General features: G+C 51.2%; 16 protein-coding genes across 16 annotated transcripts; 10 read left to right on the top strand and 6 right to left on the bottom strand.

The window, feature by feature from the left end:
* Window positions 1-73: 73 nt before the first annotated feature.
* Window positions 74-2,564, top strand: BCR37DRAFT_392454 (uncharacterized protein; the record flags this gene model as incomplete). The annotated part of the gene is made up of 2 exons (XM_040871156.1): window positions 74-1,764; window positions 1,817-2,564. The coding sequence occupies 2 exons, from the start codon at window positions 74-76 to the stop codon at window positions 2,562-2,564; spliced, it is 2,439 nt and encodes an 812-aa protein (XP_040725676.1).
* On the bottom strand, window positions 2,350-3,629 carry BCR37DRAFT_379050 (uncharacterized protein). Its single transcript, XM_040869177.1, has one exon. It carries the CDS (start codon window positions 3,555-3,557, stop codon window positions 2,658-2,660), a length of 900 nt encoding a protein of 299 aa, XP_040725675.1. The 5' UTR covers window positions 3,558-3,629; the 3' UTR covers window positions 2,350-2,657.
* A 478-nt stretch (window positions 3,630-4,107) lies between these two features.
* Window positions 4,108-4,719, top strand: BCR37DRAFT_337189 (uncharacterized protein; the record flags this gene model as incomplete). The annotated part of the gene is made up of 1 exon (XM_040867251.1): window positions 4,108-4,719. A coding segment is annotated over one exon (612 nt), but the record flags the coding sequence as incomplete, so codon positions are not given.
* Window positions 4,720-5,213: 494 nt separating this feature from the next.
* On the bottom strand, window positions 5,214-5,887 carry BCR37DRAFT_379048 (ubiquitin-conjugating enzyme 9). The gene is made up of 2 exons (XM_040869176.1): window positions 5,599-5,887; window positions 5,214-5,545 (listed from the first exon to the last, which is right to left on the bottom strand). The coding sequence occupies exons 1-2, from the start codon at window positions 5,819-5,821 to the stop codon at window positions 5,295-5,297; spliced, it is 474 nt and encodes a 157-aa protein (XP_040725673.1). The 5' UTR covers window positions 5,822-5,887; the 3' UTR covers window positions 5,214-5,294.
* Window positions 5,600-6,406, top strand: BCR37DRAFT_379047 (uncharacterized protein). Its single transcript, XM_040869175.1, has one exon. It carries the CDS (start codon window positions 6,069-6,071, stop codon window positions 6,333-6,335), a length of 267 nt encoding a protein of 88 aa, XP_040725672.1. The 5' UTR covers window positions 5,600-6,068; the 3' UTR covers window positions 6,336-6,406.
* A 54-nt stretch (window positions 6,407-6,460) lies between these two features.
* BCR37DRAFT_379044 (PapD-like protein) lies at window positions 6,461-7,336 on the bottom strand. The gene is made up of 4 exons (XM_040869174.1): window positions 7,119-7,336; window positions 6,788-7,031; window positions 6,623-6,738; window positions 6,461-6,599 (listed from the first exon to the last, which is right to left on the bottom strand). The coding sequence occupies exons 2-4, from the start codon at window positions 6,975-6,977 to the stop codon at window positions 6,477-6,479; spliced, it is 429 nt and encodes a 142-aa protein (XP_040725671.1). The 5' UTR covers window positions 6,978-7,031; window positions 7,119-7,336; the 3' UTR covers window positions 6,461-6,476.
* Window positions 7,337-7,339: 3 nt separating this feature from the next.
* On the top strand, window positions 7,340-8,158 carry BCR37DRAFT_386970 (uncharacterized protein; the record flags this gene model as incomplete). Its single annotated transcript, XM_040870494.1, has 1 exon — window positions 7,340-8,158. The coding sequence occupies one exon, from the start codon at window positions 7,340-7,342 to the stop codon at window positions 8,156-8,158; it is 819 nt and encodes a 272-aa protein (XP_040725670.1).
* Window positions 8,159-8,262: 104 nt separating this feature from the next.
* Window positions 8,263-11,839, bottom strand: BCR37DRAFT_292795 (ras guanine nucleotide exchange factor domain-containing protein). The gene is made up of 2 exons (XM_040866881.1): window positions 11,360-11,839; window positions 8,263-11,298 (listed from the first exon to the last, which is right to left on the bottom strand). The coding sequence occupies exons 1-2, from the start codon at window positions 11,452-11,454 to the stop codon at window positions 8,367-8,369; spliced, it is 3,027 nt and encodes a 1,008-aa protein (XP_040725669.1). The 5' UTR covers window positions 11,455-11,839; the 3' UTR covers window positions 8,263-8,366.
* Window positions 11,840-12,225: 386 nt separating this feature from the next.
* Window positions 12,226-14,055, top strand: BCR37DRAFT_346866 (U3 small nucleolar ribonucleoprotein complex, subunit Mpp10; the record flags this gene model as incomplete). Its single annotated transcript, XM_040867725.1, has 2 exons — window positions 12,226-12,621; window positions 12,688-14,055. The coding sequence occupies 2 exons, from the start codon at window positions 12,226-12,228 to the stop codon at window positions 14,053-14,055; spliced, it is 1,764 nt and encodes a 587-aa protein (XP_040725668.1).
* Window positions 14,056-14,189: 134 nt separating this feature from the next.
* BCR37DRAFT_392446 (uncharacterized protein) lies at window positions 14,190-15,338 on the top strand (the record flags this gene model as incomplete). Its single annotated transcript, XM_040871155.1, has 1 exon — window positions 14,190-15,338. The coding sequence occupies one exon, from the start codon at window positions 14,190-14,192 to the stop codon at window positions 15,336-15,338; it is 1,149 nt and encodes a 382-aa protein (XP_040725667.1).
* Window positions 15,039-16,675, bottom strand: BCR37DRAFT_292792 (PXA domain-containing protein). The gene has a single exon (XM_040866880.1). It carries the CDS (start codon window positions 16,577-16,579, stop codon window positions 15,353-15,355), a length of 1,227 nt encoding a protein of 408 aa, XP_040725666.1. The 5' UTR covers window positions 16,580-16,675; the 3' UTR covers window positions 15,039-15,352.
* A 96-nt stretch (window positions 16,676-16,771) lies between these two features.
* BCR37DRAFT_379038 (uncharacterized protein) lies at window positions 16,772-18,683 on the top strand. The gene has a single exon (XM_040869173.1). The coding sequence runs from the start codon at window positions 16,818-16,820 to the stop codon at window positions 18,447-18,449; it is 1,632 nt and encodes a 543-aa protein (XP_040725665.1). The 5' UTR covers window positions 16,772-16,817; the 3' UTR covers window positions 18,450-18,683.
* On the bottom strand, window positions 18,500-19,330 carry BCR37DRAFT_346489 (mitochondrial carrier domain-containing protein; the record flags this gene model as incomplete). Its single annotated transcript, XM_040867692.1, has 1 exon — window positions 18,500-19,330. The coding sequence occupies one exon, from the start codon at window positions 19,328-19,330 to the stop codon at window positions 18,500-18,502; it is 831 nt and encodes a 276-aa protein (XP_040725664.1).
* A 240-nt stretch (window positions 19,331-19,570) lies between these two features.
* BCR37DRAFT_392442 (uncharacterized protein) lies at window positions 19,571-20,085 on the top strand (the record flags this gene model as incomplete). The annotated part of the gene is made up of 2 exons (XM_040871154.1): window positions 19,571-19,618; window positions 19,666-20,085. 2 exons carry the CDS (start codon window positions 19,571-19,573, stop codon window positions 20,083-20,085), a joined length of 468 nt encoding a protein of 155 aa, XP_040725663.1.
* A 676-nt stretch (window positions 20,086-20,761) lies between these two features.
* Window positions 20,762-22,492, top strand: BCR37DRAFT_413209 (4-hydroxyacetophenone monooxygenase). The gene is made up of 3 exons (XM_040872244.1): window positions 20,762-20,971; window positions 21,016-21,171; window positions 21,210-22,492. Exons 1-3 carry the CDS (start codon window positions 20,849-20,851, stop codon window positions 22,422-22,424), a joined length of 1,494 nt encoding a protein of 497 aa, XP_040725662.1. The 5' UTR covers window positions 20,762-20,848; the 3' UTR covers window positions 22,425-22,492.
* Window positions 22,493-23,188: 696 nt separating this feature from the next.
* BCR37DRAFT_386962 (uncharacterized protein) lies at window positions 23,189-25,972 on the top strand (the record flags this gene model as incomplete). Its single annotated transcript, XM_040870493.1, has 1 exon — window positions 23,189-25,972. The coding sequence occupies one exon, from the start codon at window positions 23,189-23,191 to the stop codon at window positions 25,970-25,972; it is 2,784 nt and encodes a 927-aa protein (XP_040725661.1).
* Between the last annotated feature and the right edge of the window lie 445 nt (window positions 25,973-26,417).

Below are 26,417 nucleotides of genomic sequence, written 5' to 3'. Positions count from 1 at the left end.
GAGTTGAATTTTGGATCTCAAAACGATCGCACACGGTTCCAGACGATCGCCCACGACCATCACACTCATAGCTATGGCAGACCCAGATGACAGCGCGCACGCAAGGCGCACCTCGGAAGATGAGCGCAGGCCGCTCCTTCCTCACTCACACCAAGAAGCGCCAGCACAGACACTCAGACCGCGCCGTCTCAACAAGAGTGCGACGATTGCCATTATTTTGCTTATCGTCGCTGCACTCATCATTGCGATACTCGGATTTATATTACCGAAGATGGCGCAGCGCTATATTGAGGAGACGCTACAGGTAGGTGTGTCTGATGTGAAGGTATTGCGCGTGACGGATACAGGCGCAGAAGCGCAAGCTGATTTGTCACTCTATTTAGATGCAAGCAAATCTACCGCCGGCGGGTTCGAGCGGCGCTTGGCGGACAAGCTTGTTGAGATGGCTGGGACGATTCGCTTGAGTGATACCGTTGTTCAGGGCTTCTTGGTACATGAAGGTGAACACAGAGTTCTATTTGCGACACCTGATGGGTTTTCAATGAAGCTTGGCGGTGGGACATACACAAAGACGACCATCAAGAGTCACTTTGACCTTCTCCATCTTGAGTCTCTTTCTGGGCTCGCCGAAGCAATTTTGGACCACGATGTGAGTCAAGTCTCTGGTCGAGCGCATGTTACCACCACAGTCCACAAGGTATTCGCCATGCGCAAGTCTGTCGACAAGAAACTCAGTTACAAGCTGCCATCTTCTTTAGACGAGGGCTTGCCAAAGTACAATATTTCACAGCTCGCAGTCAAGGACGACGAAGCAAAAGGACTGTCGGGCTCAGCTTTGCTCAAAGTATTTCTTCAGTCGCCGTTTGACATCACAGTTCCTTCAGTATCAGTTGACGTGCTAATCGATGGCTGCAATAACCAAAAGATCCTGCTGGCTACTGGTCACAATGCGCCCTTGGATCTAGACTCACATGCCAAGACCATCCAGTTGAAAGCCCTCGGCAGTGTGGGTCATTTGCCCAAGCAAGCAACGGAGCCATGCCCGAATCACCAACCTTCACCGCTCGACAGACTCATGCAACTTTACTTGGCTGGCAATGATACGCGCGTGTATGTTCGTGGATCATCGCCAACTCAAGGTGATGCGTCCTGGCTCCAACAAGTCTTGTCTCGCATTACCATTCCCGTCGATTTGCCTGGTTCACAGTCAGATCAGCTTGCTAGAGACATTGAGCTCGCTGATGTCAAATTTAATGTCGGTGGCTTCTTCCGACAAGAAAAGCCCAAAATCAGTGGCAACGTCAATGCCGTGATTGACGTACCGGCAGGCATTCATGTGAAAGTCGACGTCAAGGGTGTCAAGATTCTTGCTGATTTGATTTACAAGGGCAAGAAGTTTGCCACTTTTGAATCCCCTGATTGGGCTCCGGCTTCTTCTTCGTTCATCAAGCCGACTGCATTGAAAGTGCAAGCACAACTTCGAGATGCACCGGTGACCATCACGGATAACGATGTCTTCACGTCTGTTGTTTCCGCGCTGATTGGTGGGAATGCTCTTTTGGATGTCTCTGGTGTTGCAGATGTCCGCGTCTCGACGGGTCTTGGCAACTTGGAACCGCACGGTTTACCACTTGTTGCCAAGGATATTGAGATTGGTGGCCTTGGTGGTGGATTACCGAGTGATTTGGAAAGCGTCATTCACAGTCTTGGCGTGGTAGGAACGACGCCTGATTCCCTCGATTTGGCAGCCAATGTTGGCATCCAGTAAGCTTTCCAACCCTTTCCCATCTTTCGCAAGGGCTTCCCTGACGCTCAGGAATCCAACGCCATACGGTGGGTATGTGCATGCCATCAATGTCCTGATGGTCTACAATGGTTCTGTTATTGGCAGCTTAACGGGTCGCAATATCACTTTGCAGCCTGGTGGCAATGTATCGGTCGATGCATTGCTCATGTATGATCCGACACTATATGGTCACGCAGCAGAGAATTGTGCAGCATTCTCACAGATGTTGTCGTTGTATCTCAGCGAATTGCCGGTTAATCTGACACTGCGGGCACACGCTGAGAGTGTCCCCGGCATGCCCAACTTGAGTAACGCACTAGCGCATCTACCATTGGAGTTCTCTATGCCAATTCCACAACTTCACTTCCCAGATGATTCTGGTGATGACAATGACGATGGCGCGGGTTCATCAGGTTCACGCTTCTTGATCTCTGCCAAATTTCACGTCTTTAGCTCAACGGCTCAATTCACATTACGCAATCCATTGAATGAGAGTGTCACCATCACGGAGCTGGACGCACAAGCACGGTATCATGAAGATGAAGTGGGTATCATTCAGTATACCTACCCAATTACACTCGATGGGGATGCACCTACGACGGAAACCTCTCGGCTTCCAGTGTCATGGTCGTTACCACCGTCTGATATTTTACGCAAGGCGATTAGAGGGACACTGAGAGTCAATGCGACTGCGCAGTGTCGCGTATCGATTGGCGTATTGACGCCATTGCCACTGACATTGGAGGTACGCGAAGTGGGAGCAGGTGTTGGTATCTGAAGTATATATGTCTTTTTTGGGTTGAAAGAGCTACGGCGCTGCATTTTTATAATGGACGAATCAAGAAGCCTGTTTACAGAGATAATAACTTGACTAGCCAGGAGGCAGGTTGGAAATATCCACGACATCTGCTTCATCCATCTCGACTTCCTCTGCAACACCTGTTTCGAGGGGTGTTCGCGGTAAGGCCATCATACCCGATCGTGCAGCTTCCAAAACACCAAAGGGTTTAAGCAAGACGATGAAATTATCGATTCTCGATGGTTTCGCACACAGCTCGACGATGCATGTGTTGGTTGAGATATCCACCACACGACCGCCGAAGTTCTTGGAGAGTTGGGTGAGGGATTGTAGGTGAAGGTGCTTTTGACGGAGTGCTTCTGAAGGTGCGAGGTTGACTGGGTGGAAGGGACTAGCACTCGCGTCTTCGCTACTTGTTCCGTCTTCTTGCACGTCACCCGACATTTCTTCCTTGTGATGAGTCAAGAGTTCATGGAAATGCTCAGGACCGAGGAGGGAGACTTTTGCAAGGAGTAATTCACGCTCAACAATTTGCGTGCGGGTATAATCCAAGACTGCCCATACGGGTACGAGATCTTCGAGTTGCCGTCTCGCTTGCTCAATGACACCATCTTGACCACGCAGAGCAATGGTCATGCGTGAGAGATCTTCGACTTCCGTGTTACACACAACGAGTGAGTCAATGTTGAAGCCACGCGCTGCCAAGATGCCTGAGACTCGGGAGAGGACACCTGGTTCATTTTGCACGAGACAATTCAAGACGTGTCGCTTTGGTGGTTCTTTTGAAGGGGTGGGTGTGGTGTAGAGAATATTGCTGATGGCTTCGGGGACAGACCATGCGGGTGGGGAGATGATGGGGAGCTGATGGAGCCTGGAGCCACGGTGTGAGGCTTTGTATTCGATAGCGGAGGTGGCAGTTGACTTTGCACGTGCGAGGATGCGCTTGCCTGCTGCTGCTGCTGGCCTGTGCATGTCTCTGGTCTGTTCCTTCTCTAGTCTAGTCTAGAGTTCCTTCTCTAGTCTAGTCTCTGGTCCAGTCTACCGTAGTGTCGTTGCTGTTTGATTGCGCTCGATAAAGCGTGAGATCTACAAACTACACTGACACTACACTTACACTTAGTACTTATACTTACTAGTCTAGTGCTCTAGTACTAACAAGACGATGACTGCACGGCGCAGGAGCAGGTTCGACGACGGACCACGCGATCGCTCACAAGATCGCACATTTAGACGCAGCGCCAGCCCACACGCGCGCACCTCACCCCATCCACACACAACCTCCAGCAGCGACCAGGCGCATACTTCTCTCGCAGCAAGTCCACCACCACGAGCCAATTCAACGCGCTCAACAGTGGATGAGGAAGCTGCAAATGCTGCAAAGAAAAAAGCAGCAGAAGCAGCGGCGCGGTTGTCTGCTATCTTGAAGGGGAAACCACAGACACCTGCATCGCTCGTGCCTGTTGTACGACCACAGTCGCGTGTGGACAGGGCAGTTGCAACACCGAACCAGGATGTTGATGGGAATGGCGATTACATCAAAGATATCGAGGTGAATGACCTCCGCAATCGATACTTGCTCATCAAGGATGCCACAATCCAAGAGATTCGCGACAAGACGGGCGCAGAAGTGACGGTGTGTGGCAAGTACTGGCCAGACAAGTCGATGGCTACTGAAAAAGATCCACCCATGTACTTGCATATTGCGAGTCGAGTCAAGACACAAGTCGAAGCAGCCGTAGGTATGGCCAATAAACTCATCAATCAGGACCTCGGACCACTCGTCGATGAGCGACGTTTCAGGAAACGGGAAGACTTTGAACGAGATGAATTTGGCCGTCGGAAATGGCCAGAGGAGAAGATACCCGTCGATATACCGCCGATTCGAGGCTTCCATCTCCGTGCTGCTGTTGTGGGACAGGGTGGTGCGAATGTCAAGTATGTGCAAGCAGAGACACGTACGCGGATACAGGTCAAGGGGCAAGGTTCAGGGTTTGAAGAGACGAGTACGGGTAGAGAGAGTGATGAACCGATGTACATGCACATCACCGGACCCGATCAAGCGGAAGTTGTACGTGCACGCGGCATGATTGAGGACTTGCTCGTTTCTGTTCGTGCGCAGTATGAAGAGTACAAGAGAGATCACAATATCGTCGATGACGTGAGCCATCAGACTACTGCTGGACGAGGTGATGACAGGCGCGACTTGGCACGATTGGGCGATGCAGGACGTGGATATCACTCGCCGTCGTCGTATCAAGATCATCACGGCGCCGCTGGGAGCCCTCATCTGCATCCTCCTCCTCCTCCGCCGCCGCCGCCATCGAGTGCCATCTACAAACAGCAGCCGCCACCACCCCCTCCTCCGCCAGCTTCAGGGCCGATCCTCACAGGCTACGGTGGACATCTGCCCCCTCCTCCTCCTTCAATGTCACAGCCTATGGGGCATCATTCACCGCCGCCTCCACCCGGTTATGGCGGCCAACCCCCTCCACCACCGCCACCGCCTTCATCTACAGGTCAACGCGCTCCATTTGCATACTCCTCCTCAGCGCCAGGAAGTCAGTACTAAAACCCCACATCATCACAAGAATGAAATTCTAGGCATGAAACTGTTGTAGCACCACAAGAGAAGTGTAGACGTGATGAATTTACAAAAAATCTCCTAATACTTGTGAAAGACGTCTTTGCCTTCCTTCTGTGCCTGACTGTTTAAGGCGGATTCTCCCGCGCCGACTGTCGGCATCGTTTTGCATATGCAACCTTGTCATTTTGAAACAAATGGTACGCTTCCGCTTGAGCTGGTGATTTTGGGTTGGGGTCATTGAGGAGGTCTTGGATACCGAGTAAGATTTGCTTCACTGTGATGGTAGGACGCCAAGCTTCATCTTCATTCAAGATACTGAGGCAGACTGTGCCGGATGGATAGACATTTGGGTGAAAGAGAGGTGGTGTGAACTTGCCTAGCCAAAGGTATTAGCACACAAAGGTTCTCATCTTGACAGAGTCTGCCTACACTTTGGTGGTTTTGCAGGATACTCCTCTGGAAAGCTCAGCGTGAGCTTATACAATCCATTTTCCCAGGGTGTTCCAGCTTTTCCAGGGATACCCACTTGCCATTCCATGAGATTCATACTGCCATCACCGAGTTTTGCAGGTTTGGCAAAGAAGCCGTAGGGATGTTCTTTTCGCCATTGTTTGCGCTCTTCTTGTAAGCGCATGCGACTGAGTCCTGACATGGCTAAAGTCAATGCCCCTACCTCGTCGCGTTTGGATGGGTTGGTTGTGTGTGTTGTGGTGTGATTGAAGAACGCGACATCAATGCAGGTCACCAGATTTCGACTCGTTATTATCGAGCATCCAGCCTAGGGATGGAAGGGAAGAAGGAGGAAAGCAGCTAGAACTACGAAGAGACACCGAGGAGACAGCTAGACAAGGGCAGTCATGCATGCCTTTCAAAAGAGCAAATAAGCCAACAAAAAGGCAATGAGAGCCACACCAGCAGCAATAGGCACAGGCACACCTTCCGTCTTTGCAACAGCTGCCTTGACGCCACCGACTGATTTATTGTTTCGCGATGTCGCTTGTTCAAGTTGTTGCTTCAGCCTCGTAATCTCAGCTTTGGCCTCCTGCAAGGGATCCTTGCTGCTTCCTGCTGTTGCCTGGAATACACCGGCTGACTTAGTCGTGCTGGATGATGCTCCTGTGTTGTCGCCATTCGACGCAGTAGCCAGGGCAGGGGCCAGCTTTTGAGGCACACCGTCTGAGTACGAGTCCTGGATACTCGAATCAGCTGCATGATAAGCAGGCGCAGGACTGCCAGACTAAAACGAATGCATTAGTCACAAGACGCAACGTGAAGACAGGGATGGACATACAGTCTCTCTGGAAGGTTCAATCGAGTGCCTGGGAACAGCAGATCCTTCCCTTGGCAAGAAGGCACAGCGAATCTTCTTCTCGTGGATCTCTTGACGTTTGTTCTGCTCCATGGCGGCCCACTAGCATGTTAGCAAAAGTCTTGCATTTTTGAAAAGCCGTACGAGTTCGGGAATGCCAGAGGATTCATGATCAGGCGTGATGATGGTGCTTTGGACCAAGAACTTATCGCGACACTTGAAATCCTCTGCTGGATCTTCCTTCATCGCCTGCAATAGCACTCATGTCGCGTTAATAACTCCTCGTCAAGAAATAGATGAATGACATACCCTGTACTTCCACTTCCTGACCAGGCTCGATCCTGCCAGAGTTGGGTCGCACACAGTACTGCTTTGGTGCAGTAGTCTTGACCTTGAAGGCAACAGGTCGATTGTTTGGGTTGCGAACAAGAATCGTCTCCTTGACAAGAGACGTCAAGGGCCGATGAAAGCCAAGCGTACTAGGACACTCAACACTCATAATGCTAGAACTGAAGAGATTCTTTTTGGGGTGTTTGTAGCTCGAAAGAGGAGACTAGACGGTCTTGGTTAGTTTCGCAATGACGTGATATCGATGCAAGTGCGCTTATGACGGGCGCGGAAGCAGAGGCCTGAGACGTACAGGAAGAAGAAGGGAGAGACTTTGAGATGAGAAGAAGACGCAGGTGATCTAACGTAGCGTGCGCGTGTCTTGCTGGGGTGTGTTTGGGTTGCTGGCGCTGGTCGTGGGTTGGATGAGCTTTCTTTCTTCTTCGTCGTCACTGAAATTGTTGAGCAGGACAACTACACTCAGTACACTACACTCCCATAAAGCTGCTCTCCATAAGGCCTTGACTTGTCATCATGTCTGAAGCTACTGAAGGAGAATCTCCTGCAGCTCCAGTGGAATCGCCCACTCCCGCTCAAATAGAAGACTCGGAGGAGGCAAATTCGCTACAGTGTGACGACTGTGGCAAGAAGCTACGAAACGCCCAAGCTGCTCAAGTCCATGCAGAGACCACACAGCATGTCAATTTCAGTGAATCAACCGAAACCATCAAACCCCTAACGGAAGAGGAAAAAGCTGCCAAGCTGCAAATGCTCAAGGAGAGACTTGCAGCGAAACGTGCAAAGCAAGCTGAAGAGGAGTTAGAGCAAGGCAAGAAGAATGCTGCTATTGAGCGGAAAAAGACGCAAGAATCAGCAGAAGCCATTGAACAACTCAAACGAAAGGAAGAACTTAATGCCATCGCTGCTAAGAAACGAGAGAAGCAAGAAGATCTCAAGGCCAAGCAGCGTGTGAAGGAACAGATTGAGGCGGATAAGCGCGAGCGTGCTGAGCGATCTGCACGCGAGAAGGCACAGCGTGCTGGTCAAGCGGTGCCTGTGGCTGCAGCGCCAGTGGCGGCACCCAAGACGTCCAGTGAGCCTGTCGCTTATACCACAGCAAGACTACAAATCAGAGCCGCTGGCTTGCCAAAGCCCATCATCAAGACTTTCCCAAAGTCGGTTAGTTTGTTGGATGTGGCAATCGATTTGGCAGATAATGAGGCAGGTCTCGCTAGTCTTGACCCATCTGCAGCGACTTTTAAGATGTTTGGGCAAGTCATCAGATGTGCAGACTTGAATAAGTCACTGGAAGAGCTGAAGCTGGTGCCATCTGCTAGTTTGATGCTCTCTTAGACAAGTGACTGGATACATGCTTATATGACTAAATGATTTGAATGCAATGTTTGATGTGTCAAGATTGGTATGCCATTGAGAGGTACAGAAGATGAACTGCGTATGAAGAGAGTGATGCGAATAGGTCAACATGAAGGCGGCATTAAAGCCAAAGGAGTGTGAAGAAAGATATTGAAGAACAGCAGAAACCTTGCCAACATGTAACCACTCAACTCGTCCAACTCGCAAATAATCGTGGTTTGAGAGACCTGATACTCCCACTGCTACTCATTCCATCGGCATCAGACGCAGAAGCAGCACTACTCTCCCTGCGCATAGCAGATCCCTGTGGTCGAGGCTCAAGTATCAAGCTACGTCGCCAGTGATCCGCCGTACCTGCACGAATCCTAGCAAGACACGCAGCAATGTACGTTTGTAGTTCTGGTACTGGCGCCAAACGATAAGGGACTTGGAACTTTTGCAACTCAAACACAATCTTGACGGCTTTGATGTGTTTGTCAATATTGATGAGTGGACGATCCGTCAACTTGCTGGGTCGGGTATTGGGATTCCCTTCATCTGCAAATGTCAAGTCTGTGAGGTAGAGACCCAAGAATGGCAGACACGGCGTGGTGGTCTGACGTAAACGGGCACGGTACAAGGCGTAATTGCGCTGATGATCGGTGATGGAGCGTAAATGATCCAACAATCCACGCTGGTTCCTGTTCAATCCCTCCCATGTCCTCTTGAGTCGTGCAATAGTGCTCGAATTCAATGCCGACATGATAGCCATGAGGGTATTGTAGTTGCTCAATTGAGCGCATCGTTCAGCCACTTTCAGCCAGTGCTTGAGGACGAGTGTACGTCGTTTCTGCTCAGTCTCCGCCAAAATAGAATCTGCCACCCAACCAGCAAGATCCGTACTTGCCGCCGACATGGCCTTGACATGAACAGCAAGGGAGTGACCCTTCTTCTTGCTAAACTCCTGTCCTATCAACTCGACAGGGGTGATCTTGCAGAATGTTTCTGATTCAAGGAGTGTGAGTTGTCGAGCAATCTCCAAATCATCAAACTCCAAAAGACTGCACGTCGCTGCCGGTGAGGGACTTTCTTCAGAAACGGTCATATTGGCCAATGCAAGTCGCAAGGTGGCGTATTGCGTCTTACTCATCATGGGTGGTGGGATGGGTGTATCTGTCAACGCACCACCAGAAATATGCGGTACACCACGCATCATGATCGGTCGAAGGAGCCCTTCCGTTGCAGGTCGATCCGTCAATGTCCCGGTAGCAGAGAGGGTAGCCAAGCCCTCTACCAGTGATGTGAGCCGTTTACCAGCCTGTGGCAATGCATCACTCAATACACCTTTTGCGAATTCCAGCAAGACATCCAAAGCCTCTGCATCTGTATCGGCACGCCAGTAACATTCAACCCAGTGTTTACAGACGTTGTAAACGCGAAGTCGTACAGGGATCGCAACACGCGTTTCCCAATTCTCTGGACACGGTGACGGTGCAGGCATTGCGAAGCGTGACACAAGCAGGATGGCGAGGGTGTGTGGTTTCGTGAAGAGGCGAAAGGTATGGAAGAATGTGGTGGTGAGTTGTGGGTCGGGCGCTTGGTCTTGAGGGGTGAGTTGGACGATGAGGGACGCGAGGGTTGCACCAGTGAGGTGACCATCGGCGTTTGTGGCGACTTCAAAGTCTTCTGCGTCAAAATCAAGCAATGAGGTGGCAGACTGGCGTTTTGAGGCAAGAGATTCGGATGAACTGTTTGTGCTGTCGCGTGTAAATGTTGGTGTGAGTGGGACAGAGGTTGCTTCAGCTCGGGGTGCAAGTGGTTCGACCAGCTTGTATGGGATAGCCATGGCTTCCACCTGGGCCTGAACATCTTTGGAGCCACGATCATCGCAAGACGAAGCCAGTGTGGATGAGGAGTTCTCATCCCTTGGCAGCGATGCACCCACATCCGCTTGGTGCGTAGAAGGAGTAAGTTCGAAATCCCCTTGCGTCTCAATCACAAAGAGAGCACGCGCGAGACAATCTCCAGCAGCCTTGACAATGCCCGTAGCAGAAGCAACCAGCTTACTCGTCTCAAACATGACGCCATCACTGACTTGCACCAGTCCCTGTGACTGTGCAACGAACCTTGAAATCTTGTTGTAGAGGGTATCGCGCGTGACAATTAGTTGTCGATCATGCTTAAAGTGTCCAGAGATACTCTCGAGCACTGCCAGAAACGAGCGTGCTACCTGCACACAGCCACGAGTTTCGTCTTGTAAGGTATTGGCACTTTGCGTTTGCTGTTCGAGTTGCAGTCTGCCAATGAAAGCAGAGAGGAAGGAGTAAAACGCCGTATGCGTGCCATTCAAGACAATCTGTGCAGAGTAACTTGTCGGGAGCTGCGATTCTCCTTGAGATGACGGTTCAGGTGACAGCATACCTGCTTGTACTTCCTGCAATTCTGGGATCCCAGCACCGACACCGCCATCAAAGGAGACGGGTGGCGTTGTGATGAGTTCAGGTACAGTCGATGCTGCTTTTGCGCCTTCTGCCGCATACAACCCACACAAAGGACCCACAGCATGCACAAACTTGCCAGCACGCGCAACAACGCGTTCAGAGCGCAACAACAATTCAGGCCCAAGTTGACCTGGTGGCGATGCGCGATTCTTGGCAACATTAGCCAAGCCCGAGAGTTCAGACAACAAGAGTTTTCGATCTCGCTTAACGTGTTCGTGTGTTTGGACAAGTGGTGATTCACGAGAGAGACAACCTGCGCGGTCGAGAATGCCACGCACGCTAGCGACGAGATCAGCGACGCCTGCTCCGTATTTCGCTTCATTGTCTGTGCAGATGGCTGTTTCGAGTGCTGTGCGAGCCCCTGAGAGGTCTTGCAAAGCAGAGAGAATGTAAGGCTCACAATAATTCGAAGGGAACCAACCGCGTTGGCCATCCAGAAGGGATCCATCGGCCCAGCCTGAACTGTGAACGCTGTGGACGTAGAGAATACTGCCTTCTTGAAGTGACAAACAGGGCGCGTCTGAGTTTGGGTCAGGTGTCGCTGTGTAGGGGTGCAATGCGCGCAAGTAAACGGTGAGTGGTGGGCAAGCGACGCGTGCAGAGGCGGACTTGAGTGAGCTTGCGCCGGAGGAGGAGCGACTGCAGGGAGTGTGTGTTAGCATGTGTTTGATTTGTTTTGACGAGACAAAGGTTGCCGTACGGAGAAGCGGGTGGTGTGATGGAACCGTTTGAGCTGAAGGCGGCGATGGGTGTGTCTTTCTTCCTTAGCTGGAGAGGCCGTACGCTAGTGGCCATGGTTGTAGAGGATGTGTTGTGTGTGTTGTGTCGTGTCGTGGTATGCTGTCAGGGTATGGCGTCGTTTAGGTATGGCAAAAAAGAGGCAGGCCTTTGTGGTGCAATTGGAAAGGGAGTCGGCTTGTTGTGTGTGCCAGGAGATGCGCGCGTTACTATGTCATCTGCGTCTGTAGCTGCTGGCTGAGCTGCTGCTGCCTGGTCGACGTCTGCCCCCTTGTGGTGCTCTGCTGTCTGGTTGTCGAGGAGGCCAGGGGTAAACAGAAAAGAATAAAATCAAGCGAGGAGACATTCATAAGCAGCATCCATCTCTGTCCCAGGTACCATAGGATAGCAAGTATCTGGCAGCGACCACTGCGAGTAGAGGTGAGCCTGTGCCTGTACGTATTCCTATGTAAATTCCATGACTATGTTATCAATGTGCCAGCAGAGGCCAGATCTAGACAGGAGTATGTCAGCTTACCAAGGCTACTTCGACAGTGTGACCCTTCAAAAGCACTGAAGCACTTGTACACTTGTACACTTGACACTTGACACTTGACACTTGACACTTGACACTTGTACTATCCAGATGCCATACACCAGCTGCAGACTCAGTGCAGAGAGTCAGAGTCTCAGATACAGCCGCTGGTCTGGCCACCATGATCCAGGCGTGCGACCAATCTTTTTTCTGGACTCGCGCGACGAAAGAGGCACAAAGCACCATAGCACTATACGAAGGCGACAAGAGATATACAGCACAGCCAGCGTGCTGCAACTAAGCAGAACACCATCATGGTCGCAGCACACACGGCTTCCGAAGAGTTCCTTATCTCCACGATCCAAGACTCACCAGAGGCCTTCCTCCACCCAACAGACACACTCTACAAAGCTGCGCTCGTCCTCTCCAAGCGCTTCGTGGACCCACTTGCGAAGCAGCACAGCGTCTTTGATGAAGTACATATCCAAGACTTGCATGTAGATCAAATATGGCAACAAATCAAGGCCATTTCGGAATCGGTCGTGGATCAAGTCCTGGACGCTGATTTGCCTGGTTCAGAGGAGGCTCAAGCGAGTCAGGAGGACGAGTCTGATTTAGACATTGATGAGGAGGATGGGCTTGAATTAGGGTCAGAGATGGAGATGGAAGAAGACCTAGAGTCTGGCGACGAGATGAATGAAGACGCTGAGGTCGCATCAATCGGCGAGGACGAAGGGGATTTTTCAATGGCAGAAGATGACGCAGAAGGACTGGAGGAGCTAGGCGAATCTCAAGACGAGATCGAGGAAGCAGAAGATGATGAAGGAGCGCAAGAAGCGCAGCAAGATGTGTTTGGTCTCAATGACCAATTCTTCGATATCGACGACTTCAACAGGCAAACGGAAGTCATGGATGCCAATTACGAGGCTGCTCAATCAGAAGATGATATTGACTACAATGCTGACCCCGACGAAGCATCTGATATGGAAGACCTGGAGCAAGAAGCAGACATGGCTGACAACGCTAATGAGATTCGCTATGAAGACTTTTTTGCGCCGCCCAAGCGCGTCTATGGGGCATCTACTGGAAGGAAAAAGCGCGTACGCAAAGATCGTGATGAGGAGGCAAATGAGGCTGAACCGGCAGAGTCGACCATGGCACGCATGCAAAAGGATCTGTTTGCAGACGACGACGCAGCCATGGCAGAGCAAGAAAAGGAGACCGATCAAGGTCAACGCTTGTCTGCCTATGCCAAACGCCAGTTGAAGCTCAAAAAGGAAATTGAGCAGCTTGAGATGGAGAATGTCGGTAAGAAGGATTGGACGCTTATGGGTGAGACTTCAGCAAAAGCGCGACCAAAAGATGCATTGCTCGAAGAAACGATGGACTTTGAGCGAACGAGCAAGCCTGTTCCTGTCATTACTGAAGAAGTGACGGCCAGTTTGGAAGACATGATCAAGGCGAGGATCGTTGCACGCCAATTTGACACAGTCATTCGCAAGATTCCGGAATCAGCACACAAATTCGCGAAAAACACGTTCGAATTGGATGACAGCAAGCCGCAGCAATCTCTCGCTGAGGTGTACGAGCAAGAGATTCAAAAGAGAGCAGATCCAACTGGTTTCAAGTCTGCAAAGGATATCAAGCTCGAGAAGCAGCAAGCTGAAATTGAAGAGCTCTTCAAAGATGTCTGCTACAACCTCGACGCCCTCTCTTCTTGGCACTACACGCCAAAGCCTGTGACGGAATCTCTACAAATCGTTACAAACGCACCCGCAATTGAAATGGAAGATGCCCAGCCCCTGACACTCTCCTCGCGTGCACGTCTCGCGCCACAAGAACAATACGGCGTTTCAGCCGAAAAGGGTGAAGTTGTCGGCAAGGCTGGTTTGCCCATGTCAAAAGCTGAGATGACTTCAGAAGAACGACAACGACATCGTCGTCGTCAACGCGCCACTGCGAAGAAGTCTGGTGCGCAAAAGCAAGGCCAAGAGAAGGTCTCGAAGCGGACAGCGGAGAAGCAGAGTGTTTTGGAAACACTCAAGCAAGGTGATGTCAAGGTCATCAGCGGTGGCAAAGCGCGCAGCATACAGACTGGAAAGCAAGGCAAGTCTGCGAGAAATCTGGCCACAATCAAGCTATAGGACATCTTAGTAATGCTCGCGTTGCTGACCCCTGAATTTGATCAAGGACAACGTGTCGAATCTTCGCCCCTTGATCCACACAGAAGCTTCCACTTGTCCCGATATCAAACACCAATACCACTCGTAGAGTCACTATGGCGTTCAGAGCGTCTGACTTTGACGTTCGATCGCTCAATACGCCAGCCTACGGCCATCCAGCAGAAAACAACTACTCCACAGAGACAAGTCGAACAATTGAGCACAACAGACGGCACACGCCAGCTGGTAGTCTCATGAGCTACTATACGAACCAAGATGCGCGCATAGAATCAGCTTCAACAGTCAGTGATGCCTGGCAATTTGATCGCGACTTGTCACTACCGCCTTTCCCTAATTGGCATAATCTCGCAGACACAGTCAGTTCATCAGCAGACCAAATGTCCACGACAACAGAGGATGAAAAGGCGACGTTTCGAAGCAAGTCGCCTGAGCCAGTCCCTCTGTTCCATATACAGGGACCTCCTAGACAAACGCTTGTCCCAGCTGATCAGCAAGATCGCGCATCACTCGGCGGCAATGCATGGTGGGTGCGTTCTATCCTGTCTGGCAAGCCATTGCCATGGGAAGTGGAGGAGAAAGTTCAAGCTACTGCTTTGCCTGTCATCACAAGGAGAGGTAGCTCGCGAGTAAGTCAACTCAATGGATTCCCCTTTCACGAACCAATCAAGGGCACCACGATTGATGTGGTGGGTGGCGAATTGTGCAAACCCATCATCCCCACGAGATATAATCATCGCACACTAGCCAATACGAAGCAGCATTTGCTGCAGATTCAGCGAGATCGTGAACGCTTCCATTTGCAGCAGCAACAGCGTCAGAGACAGCGTGATTCGAGCTGGCACAGTACCATGAAGCAAGCGCATAGTACGATGAAGGATGCCAAGCTGCCTGCCTTGCCAGAGGTAGCAGAATCTCCTTCCCTCAAAGAAAGGAATTCGTGGTCGCCACTCATTCAGCAAGATCCAGTCTACCAAGCGCGCATTCAGCAATTGGATGAGGATACACGCAGGAAGAAGCGCGACCAGCTCGTGATCTTGTTTGCCCTTGGATTCTTGTTTCCTGCCTTGTGGTTCGTTGCTGGCTTCTTCTGGAGCAAACAGCTCGAGGATGCAGAAGATCGATTGCCCTTGGGTGCCAAGCATTTCAATATTGGCATCTGGCGAATCGCCAACCGCGGCATGGCGTGTGCGTCACTCATTCTTCTCTTTGCAATCATTATGATTGCAGTCATTTTGCATTCGTAGAGGCTGCAGGCAGCTCACATGGGCGCTGTTGGTCTGCGAGCCATCGCAGGCTCTTCATCCTCAGCAGGCGCTTTTGTCCGGTAGATGCTCGAAATACCACCTAATCCAAAAGCTTCACTGTCTGCCTGATGTATCATGATGCGCTTCTTTCTGATTTGCTCTGGTGTTTGCCTCGCTAGCTCTGGAAGCAGTGTGGTGATAGCCGCATCGAGCAAGCGGAACAGCAAGACTTTATTGACTTGCTTATCAGAGAAAAAGGGGATATCCAGGACAAGTTCCTCTTTCGCTGTGATGCGCAAAATGGCTTGAGTGTCTTCTGTAGGGACAACTCGACTGGGCGAAGGTTGACCATTTGGGAATAAAAAGTGGTTGAGCCACTGAGCATGTCGTGTCAGAGCCGCTGATGAAGTTTGCCTGGTGATGAAGTCTGACAAGAGCGACCGAATGGCAGCACCTCGCCACATGTCTACCAGGGGAACGACAAGATGCGTAATGAGTCCAAGGCTAAGGTGAGAAAAGCTTGGTGTAAGGACCGCAGCGATGATGCGTGTAAGAGCTGTTTCACTAAGCACTGCAGCCTCTAACTGGCCAGGAGCGTGTTGCGCGTTGATAGATTGGTAGACTTCTGAACCACGAGCGAATAGTTCCGGCCCTGTTGTAGACGCCCAGTCGTGCACGCGGCCGAAAATAGACTTTGGTTGTTCGTCCGTGGCCATAGGCTTTCTCAACAACTTGATGAGCAGGTCGTCCCAGAAGTAAACATCACTGAGACGCTCGCTGTACAAGGCCAGAAGGACATCAGAGAGCAATTCTCTGACAAAGGCATAGCCAACGTCGCTAACCAACTCTTCGTAGGGAAGCAAGACAGATAAAAGACCATCTGCAACACGCATCAGGTAGGCTGACTGGCTGACAACGCCGTCGTGAAGGCCATTGACTTCATAAAAGGCTTCAGCAAAAGACTGCTCCGCATATTGGCGATCCACTGCCGTGTTGAAGTCTTCCAAATGTCTCAACAAAAGCGCTGGTACAATTTGATGTAGAAATTCGTCCCAGTCGGCACCGTCAGAGCGTTCGCAGACTTTGACAAATAGCTCATCGACAAGTTCTTCCAGGAGAGGGAAGAAGTCTTCATTCTTGGAGATGCCAGTGTACCAGCTGCGTATATACTGTTTGCCAAGCAGGCGGAGGAGCTGTTTGAGCTCGTCCCTGAGCTGTTCGCGAGATGCAGTGACAGTCATCTCCGGTAGCTATTCCTTTCTTATGCTGTGCAGCTATCTCTCCATATTGATCATGAGCAGACATGCATGATGCGTCCACGTACGAGTGGTCGTGGTCGTTGCGGTCTAGTTCGTTCTTTGTCGCCTGTTTGCGCCACGGCTGGGGATGTGGGGGCAGTGCACGGCCGATAATGAGGAAAACCCAGAGATAGTCAACACGCTATGAACTGACCTTGCTCCTACACTTCCAAGCAGGAGCATGATCTTGTCGATGCCCAGACGCGGCGGCGGACAGGCTAATATGCCTGCTCATGCAAAAGAGGCCAGTCGACCGCAGTCTCGGGAAGCAAGTGCAGCGACAGGTACCCGTGCACGTTCAAAGACACTCACAACGCCTCTCGCAACGCCTGCCGAGGAACTCAATGGCTTCAGCTGGAACTGGTCAGAGAGTACGTCTCCGACTTCGACAAATCACTTTGAGGCCTTGCCGCGGGAACTCCAGACACACGTCTTGTTCTTTTTGCAGACAAAGGAGCTCGTACGCTGCATGCCAGTCTGTCGTGCTTGGCAGGAATTGGTCTATGATGGTGCTCTATGGAAGGTGCTTGATACCGAGACCTTTTATGCTCAAATTCCTGCTGTGCAGCTGCGCAAGATGCTGGAGCGAGCAGCGCCTTATGTGCAGCATTTGAATTTGCGTGGGTGCACACAGCTCAGAGACGATATGCCTTTCACTTTTGTCAATCTACAATCTATCAACTTCGAAGGCTGTCGAACGCTTGGTGGCGGAACACTCAATGCGTTCTTCAGTAGGCACGAGAACCTCGCCGCGGTGGATGTGAGTGGACTTCAAGCGATCGATGCGTCTAGCCTGCTTGCTCTCGAGTCACACAGTCCACGACTTGAGGCTCTCAACATCTCCTATACAAAGAATGTTCTTGTGACAGGGATGGCCAAGACTCTCAAGGCGTGGCCTGAGCTTCAAGATTTGCGCATTGCAGAGTGTGGCGTTAGTTCCGCGGTTATGCATTCCATCCATGGACTCAAGCGTCTTCGTCGACTTTGCTTGTCTGGGTGTCTCAATCTCAAGGACACTGACCTCAAGACCATGATTTATGGTCACGCGCCATTCGGACTGCATTATCCAGAACGCACAGCGCGCATGACACATCTTGTTCACCTCGATATCTCACGCACACGCTTAACAGACGCCTGCATCCAGTACATGTGCGGCACGTTGCCGAAACTCGAAAAACTTGAAGTTGCTGGTATCACTGAGTTGACGGATGCCGGCATCACGCAACTCGTGCAACACTGCCCGCGTCTAACACATGTTGATTTTGAGGATTGCTCCATTGGCGATGGTGCATTGCAAGCGCTCGCTTCTAGCTGCCGCAAATTACGCCATCTACAGCTGTCGCACTGTAGCAACATCACAGATATCGGTGTCCTTCAGCTGATTGACAATCTACCAGCTCTGCAACATCTGGATCTAGACAACACCAAGATTACAAATCGAGTCTTGTCCGGCGTTGCGGCCAAGACGACCTCTATGCGCATCTCGCTCTACGACTGTCCCAACATCTCCTGGACGGGCGTCCTGTCTATCTTGACAAGCAACAGCACGCGGCCGACTCATCTCAAGAAACTCAAAACATTTTATGGTTGGCAACGCCCCGTCGATGGCCATACCCGTGCCATTCTTAAGGGCGACTTGCACTCTGCACGAGAGATTGAAAAGGCGTGGACACAGTACATGATGCAGTCCTCTGAGGAGATCATGCGCGGCGAAGCGGGCAGAAGTCGTTTTCTAGGTTTGGATGTGGGTGAAGCGGGTCCTCGGATTGTTGGGAGAGAGACACGTCGGCGACGTGGGTGTGTCATCATGTAGCTCGTCATCTTTCTTCTTGCTTAGCATTTCTTTGTAGCGTTTGGCCAATCTCATTTCTTTACAACACCGGCAAGTGCTTCAAGTGTATCCTTTGCGGCGCTATACCCACCCAAAAAGATGAATCCACCCGTGCTGATCCAGCCGATGCGTGGCACGATACCTTTGCTCAATGCCAAAAGTCCCTCTTCCTTGACAACTGTTTGCAATGTTCTAAACCAACCATCTGCGGAATCAGAGAGCATGAGTCGTGTCTTGACAACATCCATGGGGGTTGTCAATGCAGCAGCAACACCACCTGCCATGGCACCACAAATTGCCGCTTCAGCAGCATTGGCTTGTGGCCGCTCAGCAAGCGTCGGATGCGGTTGAGAGCCACCCCGTTCTGAGACGGCCCATCGCTTCAATGCTTCCCATAGCGGGAACTGTATACATACAAATGGAATTTCCCTTGCCAATGTGCCACCGAACCCACGATACAGCCCAGCGACTCCATTTGCTTGAAGCACGGCACGAAGGGTTTGAAGAGAAGACATGGGTGTTTTTGATGTTTGTGTGCGTTGCTTGACGACCTCTGTGGGCGTCCTGACGAGACAGGCTAGCGTCTCGCCGGCGCTACCAGCAACGACCGCCAACGCAACATCATTTTGCAATGGGACATGCTTTTTACAGGCTTCATAGGTCAGGAAGAATAAAGCAGCAGAGGGTGCAGAACCAGCAGCAATGGAACCCATGCCCTTGTAGACCCCTCGCCAACCTCCATTGGCAAAGAAGCCGCCTTTTGCTTGGAGGCGGGTTTTGAGGGTGTCGAGAGGGAAGAGGGAGAGGTCAACGGCGAGTCCTGCAAAAGCACCGCTTATGAGAGGGATTGCTGGCTCTAGCATGCCTTGTGTATCAGTCATTTGAGCTGTTCCTAAGGTTCGAGGTGCGTAGCAGGTACAGATCTGGCGTCTAGATTGGACGCGAGATCTGATTCTTCCCTCCAGCCACAGACGCGCCACACACAGACTTTTATCAGAACACTACAAGTGTAGTACTGACCGTTGATAAGTACAAAGCAAAGCAAGGCAGAGTAGACCGCCTAGTGGCCTGGAGCGAGCGAGAGAGATACATCAGCTGCCAAGATGTCGGCAAAGAAAGGCGGGCCCTCGAGCAAGCTCATGTCGATGAAGGTGAGAGGAATTGTGGTATTAAGCAGAGAGTTAGCTGACAATGACAGTTCATGATGAACGCAGCAGATAAGGAAGCTGCGAAAGTGGCAGAAGCGGCGCAAGTCAAAGTCATCAGTGACTCGCACTGGAAGCTGTCATTCAAGGATAAGTCAAGAAATGCGGAAGCGTCAGAGGCACAAGTCATCTACGCGCCCTCATACACGAGCTTTATTGAAACAGAAACTGGAGGCCGTCGTAGCTTTGGTAAAAAGGCCGAGGAGAAGCAAGAGGATGTCAAGGATAGCGACGATGCGCTCGGTGAGAGTGATGATGAAACGCCAGAGGACGCTTTTGCACGGCGGCAAGCAGAGAAGGAGACGGATCGCGACACACTTCGCAGTATGCATGGTGCTTCGAGTCTGTCTGGTGCAGCGAAGCGGAAACCTGCAAAAAGTGATGAGTCGATCAAGAAGAAGCGCAAGAAGTGACAATCTCGTCATACACGTCGAGACGATTGCTGCAACTGATAATGATGTCTCCCTCAGAGTCGCGCAACATGTGTTTTTGGCCGCCCTTATTTGATCGAAAGGATACAACTGCACACTTCTTGGCATGGGCCACTGGCTCGATCACAGAGGCTTTGATTCGGCTTATATTTCATGCTCGACACTGCACCGGCTTCGTCAGCAGACAGGTCCAGGAGCCATGAGTCACTTCTGCTGGGCTGCTAGCTGGCCCCCTTGTCTCGCAAATGCTGGCCTCCTTCAGTCATCTGCAACCCGACTTTGCCGATCTCAACATATTGATTCTACAGAGCGGAGAATCTGTGATTGCCACTGTGTGAAAACCCGAGAAGCAAACAATGGCATTGACATTATGCATTTTCAAGATGCATACACAATCAGCGATAGACAACAAGTCGATGTCAAGGTCGTAGAAGCCAGCTGTACACTTTTCAGATGGCCCCAAAGACGCCTGTTGTCGTTTCGCTCATACCCTTCGTCTCATAATGATTGATTGAATATGATTCGAATGCTTCATGCCTCCTTCAGTACTCTTGAGCATTCTTCGTGGCTAGGTAAACCACAAATACTTTGTGACTGTCCCTCTGCGGTGGATCATCGTCTCCGCAATTTCATTTGGAAGTTTGGATGCTCCGGCACCGAAAGTCTGGGGTAGATAGAAGAGCCTCAACGCAACTCTAATTGACCCAAGACCTACTTGCGATCAAGCTTGCAAGATACAATCGACATGGTGAAGGCCGACTATTCCTGCCTGATCATCGGCTCAGGCTTCTCCGGCCTGGACATGGCCATCAAGCTCAAGACCCAGCTCCTTGAACACAACTTTGCCATCATTGAGAAGGAAAAGTCGGTATGCGCTTTCCCTTTTTACATGCGACGCTGCTAACCTGCTAGGTCGGTGGCACTTGGCTTGTAAACCAGTATCCCGGAGCTGGCTGCGATGTACCTTCACACTTTTACTCTCTGAGTTATGAGCCGAACCCAGACTGGTCGCATGTTTACTCCTTCTCGGACGAGATCAGTGCATACGTTGACCGCGTCGCACGAAAGGTCTGCTTTCAAGCTCTTTGTACGATCACTAACAAAAGTACGATATTCATAAACACTGCTTATTCGAGACAGAATGCGTTTCCGCCATCTGGGACGAAAAGACGGAGCTGTGGAACGTCAAGGTACGCGACCTGAAGACTGGCACGGAGTCGACCAAGACTTCCACTGTCGTTGTTTCCGCTGTGGGTGTTCTGGGCGTCCCTGCAGACCCTCCTATTCCTGGCATTGAGCAATTTGAAGGCAGAGTCATGCACACTGCCAAGTGGGATCGTCATGTCGACTTGCACAACAAGAACGTCGTTGTTATCGGAAATGGATGCTCAGCAACTCAAGCAACGCCCGTTATTGCTAAAGAAGCCAAGCACTTGAAGCAATTCATTCGCAGCTCTCACTACTACCTCGAACAGCCACAGGCCAAGTACAGCAAGTTTGAGAAATGGCTGTGCAGGAACATGCCCCTGTACCAGCGCTTCTTCAGGTTCATCATCTACTTTTTCGCTGACATTGACTTTCGACTCTTCTACACCCGACTGCTTGGATTACGAAATGCGCAGAAGAAGATCGCATTGAAGTACTTGCATGAGACTGCACCTGAAAAGTACCACAAAGTCTTGACACCAGACTTTGAGTTGGGACAGAAGCGAAGAGTCTACGACACCAATTACCTCAAGACACTTCACCGGGACAATGTTGAATTGACCAATGTGCCACTCGAGAAATTCACGCAAAAGGGCATCCAAACGATAGATGGCCAGGAAACGCCAGCCGATATTGTTGTGCTTGCCAATGGCTTCAAAACACAAGACTTCCTTGTACCCATGAAGATTGTCGGACAAGCCGGCGAGTCTCTCGAGGGCCGTTGGAAGAAGCAAGGCGGTGCTCGTGCCTACTTGGGTGCGGCTGTCGCTCGATTCCCAAACTTCTTTTTGCTCGTTGGGCCTAACACGGTGCAAGGCCATTTTTCTGTGGTCTTTACCATCGAATGCAATGTCAATTATGTCATTCAGCTCATCCGTCCGATTCTACGTGAGAAGCAGATTGTATCAGTCAAGGAGGAAGCAGAGGCCTCGTACAACCGATGGATCAAGGAAGAGTTGTCCAAGACGGTCTTTACCCAGCCAGGTGCAACAGGCTGGTACTCGAGCAAGGAATCAGGGCATAACCCAACGATTTATCCCTCGTACCAGACGCACTACTGGTGGCACACTCTCAAGCCAAAGTGGAAGGACTTTGAACTCGAGGCAAGAGCTTGACGTGGCTCGACACGATCTGTTTAGGTGGATAGTTTATGATGAGTTCTATTCATTGCAACGATAAGTACAAGCTCTGTGCTGCTATGTGATAGAGGTATAAGTGATCGACCGTGTCATGCTCTATGTATAGCACACCGAAACCCGGCGCTGCACTGAACCAAGGAGTCTTACCCCTGGCTCTTTGTCCGACGCGAAACTTTTTCGACGCGACGCGACTTTCTTGCCCCTTGCTCAACGACCAGCTCACAAAATACAGCGTTCAGCAAACTCGTCCGGAACGGGTCGATGCATGCCTGAGCTTGTCTGCCAAAGACTCATCTCCTTGCATTATCTTGCTGCCTCATGTTCGATCTGAAGGCTTCTCTCGCCTGCTATAGGCTGATGTGCTCGTCCGACCAATAGATTGTACACGTCAAATATACTATCTTTAATGCCGATGTGAGCTGACGTCGGCCCGCAGCCAACTCGCTGGGAGCCTGGGACAGCTTGACAGTCTGCGTTTACAACGTTTCCGCAAGGAGACCATCGGCCATGGTCAACGTAGGGGCACAGCTATGTGAGACAAGCTTCACTAAGCTTCCGCAAAGTCCCCTCGGTGCTCACTAGCAGCAGCTGCCTGGCTGCTCTAACAACAACTTGCTCTGCTACTGTCAACACACATCACTCTCTTTTACACACCAACTACCTGTGTCGTTCTTTACCACTAGCTGCCATCGTCGAGACTTGCTTGGACGCGTTGACGAAAAGAACGCAGTCTGAGAACGATGCAGCTCCTCCTCCTGCTCGCGACATGGCTTTCGACCGTTTGCGCGACGCCGACACTGGGCTACCCGATCAACTCACAAGTCCCGCCAGTAGCACGCGTTGGCAAGGCCTTCAGCTATGTGTTCCCAGCCAATACGTTTGGCAACTATCGCCCGGATGTCGTCTTTCAAATCACAGGCCAGCCGGCGTGGCTCAACATTGACGCAGCGACGCGGACACTCTACGGAACTCCTGCGACTGGTGATATTGGCGCGCCAAAGTTCAACTTGGTTGCAGCAGACTCGACAGGTTCTGCTATTGACACGGTTGTCCTGATTGTATCGGCGTTGCCAGGCCCGTACATTGCGCTACCCCTCTCGACACAATTACGCACGATGGGACGCGTCGATGGACGTGGTGGCCTGGTGTTGGAGCCGAACCAACAATTCAAGATTGCCTTTGCAAGCGGTACCTTTGCAGAAGCTGGTGGCAATGTGTCTGCGTACTATGGCACCTCTGACAACCATACCCCTCTGCCCTCTTGGATATCTTTCGATCCCTCTACAATTGCATTCAGCGGTAAGACGCCGCCTGTCTTGTCTGCGATTGCGCCGCCTCAGTACTTTGAGTTTGTCTTGGTTGGTACAGACTTCCCTGGATTTGCTGGCATCAGTGCTACTTTCAACATTGTAGTTGGAGCACACAGCCTGTCCTTTGACACGCCCATGTACACTCAGAATGCTACTTTTTCTTCGCCCTTCTCTTTCAAGATCCCCACTGGCAGTCTCAAGCTTGATGGAGTTGCTGCAGCTGCTGCCAACATCTCGTCCATCACAGCCAACACGACAGGAACATGGCTTAGCTTTGATCCTCAAACACTGACACTAAGCGGTACGCCTGGTGCTACTTCAGAGTCTTTGACCATTGCCATTACTGCCAATGATGTCTTTGGCAGCGTCGCCGTCACTGCCGTGCGAGTCGTTGTCAGTAGTACGTCTGTCAGCATCTTTTCAGGTTCACTCCCAACGTCCATCAACGCGACGGGTGGCAGTTTCTTCTCCTACACGTTCGATAGCAGTGTTGTGCCAACAGCGGCGTCTCTGACAGTGACTGTGTCTGGAGCCACTTGGTTGATGTACAATCCAGAGAATCGAACATTATACGGTCAAGTGCCAGCAAGTCTCTTGACAAAGCGTCAAGCCACGACAGTCAATGTCAATATCGAGGCTGCGTTGAATGGTGAAACGGCAACACGCGATATTGGTATTAATGTTGTGAGTGGAAACATCGTTGCTAGCTCATCTACCCCTGTCACAAGCAGTGCTACGGCATCTGCCCCTTCTACGTTGAGTCGATCCACCACGACTGCATCGCGAACAACATCCAGCAGCTCTGCAGCTGTTTCTGCTCGTGCAAGCAACAGTGCAGCAGCAGCGACCGGTTCTTCGAATTCAAGCAAGCTAGGCGGTGGTGCCATTGCTGGAATTGTCATTGGTGTGCTTGCTGCCCTTGCCCTTGGCTTGATGCTTTTCTGGTGCTGCTGTCTACGCAAGCGTCGTGGTCGCAATGGTTCACAACGTTCCGCTTCACCTTCAGACATTTCACGGCCCATGGAAAAGACTGAAGATTGGCCCATGCGTAATGCCGATGATCCAGCACAATACGACGCGCCTCGTCAATTAGGCACGTTTGATATCTTCAAGTCAACAAGTGATGGTCGATTGAGTGGGTATGTGGCAGAGATAAATACACACCATGAGTTGGCGCCGCCGTTGGCTCATGAATTGCCACCATTGCCGGATTCACCGAGTTTGGCACCAGTTGCGAGTGCGTATGCGTCGAGCGAGCCACGATCTACCAGTGGCACGTATACGGCGTCCAGATCGAGTGCTGCACCGAGTAGTGCTGCTGCGAGTGGTCGGAACAATCAACGTGCCTTGTCGGACATTACAACGAGCACGAATGTACCCAGCCGGAATCCACGAACTGGCAGTATTCTGAAGAATACGCTCGGCAGGCTTTCTGTCTTTGGCTCCGAGAATACACCAAACAGGGATAGCACCAACACGCTGGATACGGTTGCCACGGATGAGCTATTCAGTGTCCGGCTCGTGGGTGACACATCTCAAGCTTCCTCACAGAGTTACCCAATGGCACCGCCACTCGCACGGACGGCACTACCTCGTCGCATGTTGACGAGTGCGACTGCCAATAGTGGTCAGACGATTGGCTCCTACACCTCCTCTGAGGGTGATTACATTCAACGCTTTGGCAGCAATCAAGAGTCTCTCTCGAGCGGTCAACGTTCACAACAAAACATGGCTGCTGGACGTCAAGATAGTAGCCAAGCACAACCCTGGCGTGTATTGCAGCATGGCAACTCATATGGCAGTTTCAACAGTTATGCAACAACGGACAGTAACTTGAGTGATGAGTTTTCTTTTGATGATTCATTGCATGTTGCTGCGGGGAATGCATCGCAAGTCTTCAATACGAGCGGTCAAGAGGAAGCGGAGCGGGATGCAAGAGCAGTGTTATCACCGAGTCAGCGCGTGTTGGCTGTTAGACCTGATTCGAATGGACAGCTACTGGATGCACCCTTCTCACCGCAATGGGGGAATGGTGGAACACCTATTTTGGGAGCAGAGGTCACACGGCGGCCGACATTGACGGAGCGAGTCTTGTCATCTAGCAAGAATGCATCGTTGCAGCTACAAGATCCGAGGAAGCGGCCAATGTCGAGTGATGTGGAGAGCTCGAATGATTTGAGCGGTGAAACGTCTGGTGAGATTGCATTCATCTGAGGTGCTAGCAAGCTATTTTTTATTGAAAGCGAAGCAGTATACATAGTTTGGCATAGAAGAGCGGACTGCAGCAAGTCTGTCTCATCGCTATTTAGAATACAGAGCATGTGTACGATGTCTCTGCCAATGTGTGGTGTGAGGATGACGGCGCCTTTTTGCCTCCGTTTCGCCCTGAGGCCCAAAACTCGCTCGCACGTTGAAGGAGCAGCAGCAGCGACTCTCGCCCATCTCCTCACACACTCAAAAGGCGCAACCAACCCAACGAACCTCTATCCCTACAGAGGCGCCCGCATATTCTCCTTCTCTGCACGCTCAATAGAGAAAGAGCTTCCTTCCCGCGCCCAACTCTGCACCTCGAACAAACTCATAGCTTTGGGATCTCAAAATAAGACTTTTGCTTTTCAGTTCACGTCATCCAACAGGCTTGAATCTTCACTAGAGACAC

This window comes from Protomyces lactucae-debilis (genome assembly GCF_002105105.1).
Source record: "Protomyces lactucae-debilis strain 12-1054 chromosome Unknown BCR37scaffold_8, whole genome shotgun sequence".
Lineage (NCBI taxonomy): Eukaryota > Fungi > Ascomycota > Taphrinomycetes > Taphrinales > Protomycetaceae > Protomyces > Protomyces lactucae-debilis.
Note: the sequence above shows the minus strand (reverse complement) of the source record. Positions and strands in the feature narration are given on the sequence as shown.

What these genes read in the sequence shown, in the direction of transcription:
- BCR37DRAFT_379050 (XM_040869177.1), bottom strand. Translation starts at nt 3,557, where the DNA reads ATGCACAGGCCAGCAGCAGCAGCAGGCAAGCGCATCCTCGCACGTGCA.
- BCR37DRAFT_379048 (XM_040869176.1), bottom strand. Translation starts at nt 5,821, where the DNA reads ATGTCAGGACTCAGTCGCATGCGCTTACAAGAAGAGCGCAAACAATGG. An exon ending in TCCTGCAAAACCACCAAAGT is followed by an intron (nt 5,546 to 5,598) that starts GTAGGCAGACTC and finishes ACCTTTGGCTAG; the next exon opens with GCAAGTTCACACCACCTCTC.
- BCR37DRAFT_379047 (XM_040869175.1), top strand. Translation starts at nt 6,069, where the DNA reads ATGAGAGCCACACCAGCAGCAATAGGCACAGGCACACCTTCCGTCTTT.
- BCR37DRAFT_379044 (XM_040869174.1), bottom strand. Translation starts at nt 6,977, where the DNA reads ATGAGTGTTGAGTGTCCTAGTACGCTTGGCTTTCATCGGCCCTTGACG. An exon ending in TCAGGAAGTGGAAGTACAGG is followed by an intron (nt 6,739 to 6,787) that starts GTATGTCATTCA and finishes ACGCGACATGAG; the next exon opens with TGCTATTGCAGGCGATGAAG.
- BCR37DRAFT_292795 (XM_040866881.1), bottom strand. Translation starts at nt 11,454, where the DNA reads ATGGCCACTAGCGTACGGCCTCTCCAGCTAAGGAAGAAAGACACACCC. An exon ending in ATCACACCACCCGCTTCTCC is followed by an intron (nt 11,299 to 11,359) that starts GTACGGCAACCT and finishes CACTCCCTGCAG; the next exon opens with TCGCTCCTCCTCCGGCGCAA.
- BCR37DRAFT_292792 (XM_040866880.1), bottom strand. Translation starts at nt 16,579, where the DNA reads ATGACTGTCACTGCATCTCGCGAACAGCTCAGGGACGAGCTCAAACAG.
- BCR37DRAFT_379038 (XM_040869173.1), top strand. Translation starts at nt 16,818, where the DNA reads ATGATCTTGTCGATGCCCAGACGCGGCGGCGGACAGGCTAATATGCCT.
- BCR37DRAFT_413209 (XM_040872244.1), top strand. Translation starts at nt 20,849, where the DNA reads ATGGTGAAGGCCGACTATTCCTGCCTGATCATCGGCTCAGGCTTCTCC. An exon ending in TCATTGAGAAGGAAAAGTCG is followed by an intron (nt 20,972 to 21,015) that starts GTATGCGCTTTC and finishes CTAACCTGCTAG; the next exon opens with GTCGGTGGCACTTGGCTTGT. An exon ending in TTGACCGCGTCGCACGAAAG is followed by an intron (nt 21,172 to 21,209) that starts GTCTGCTTTCAA and finishes CACTAACAAAAG; the next exon opens with TACGATATTCATAAACACTG.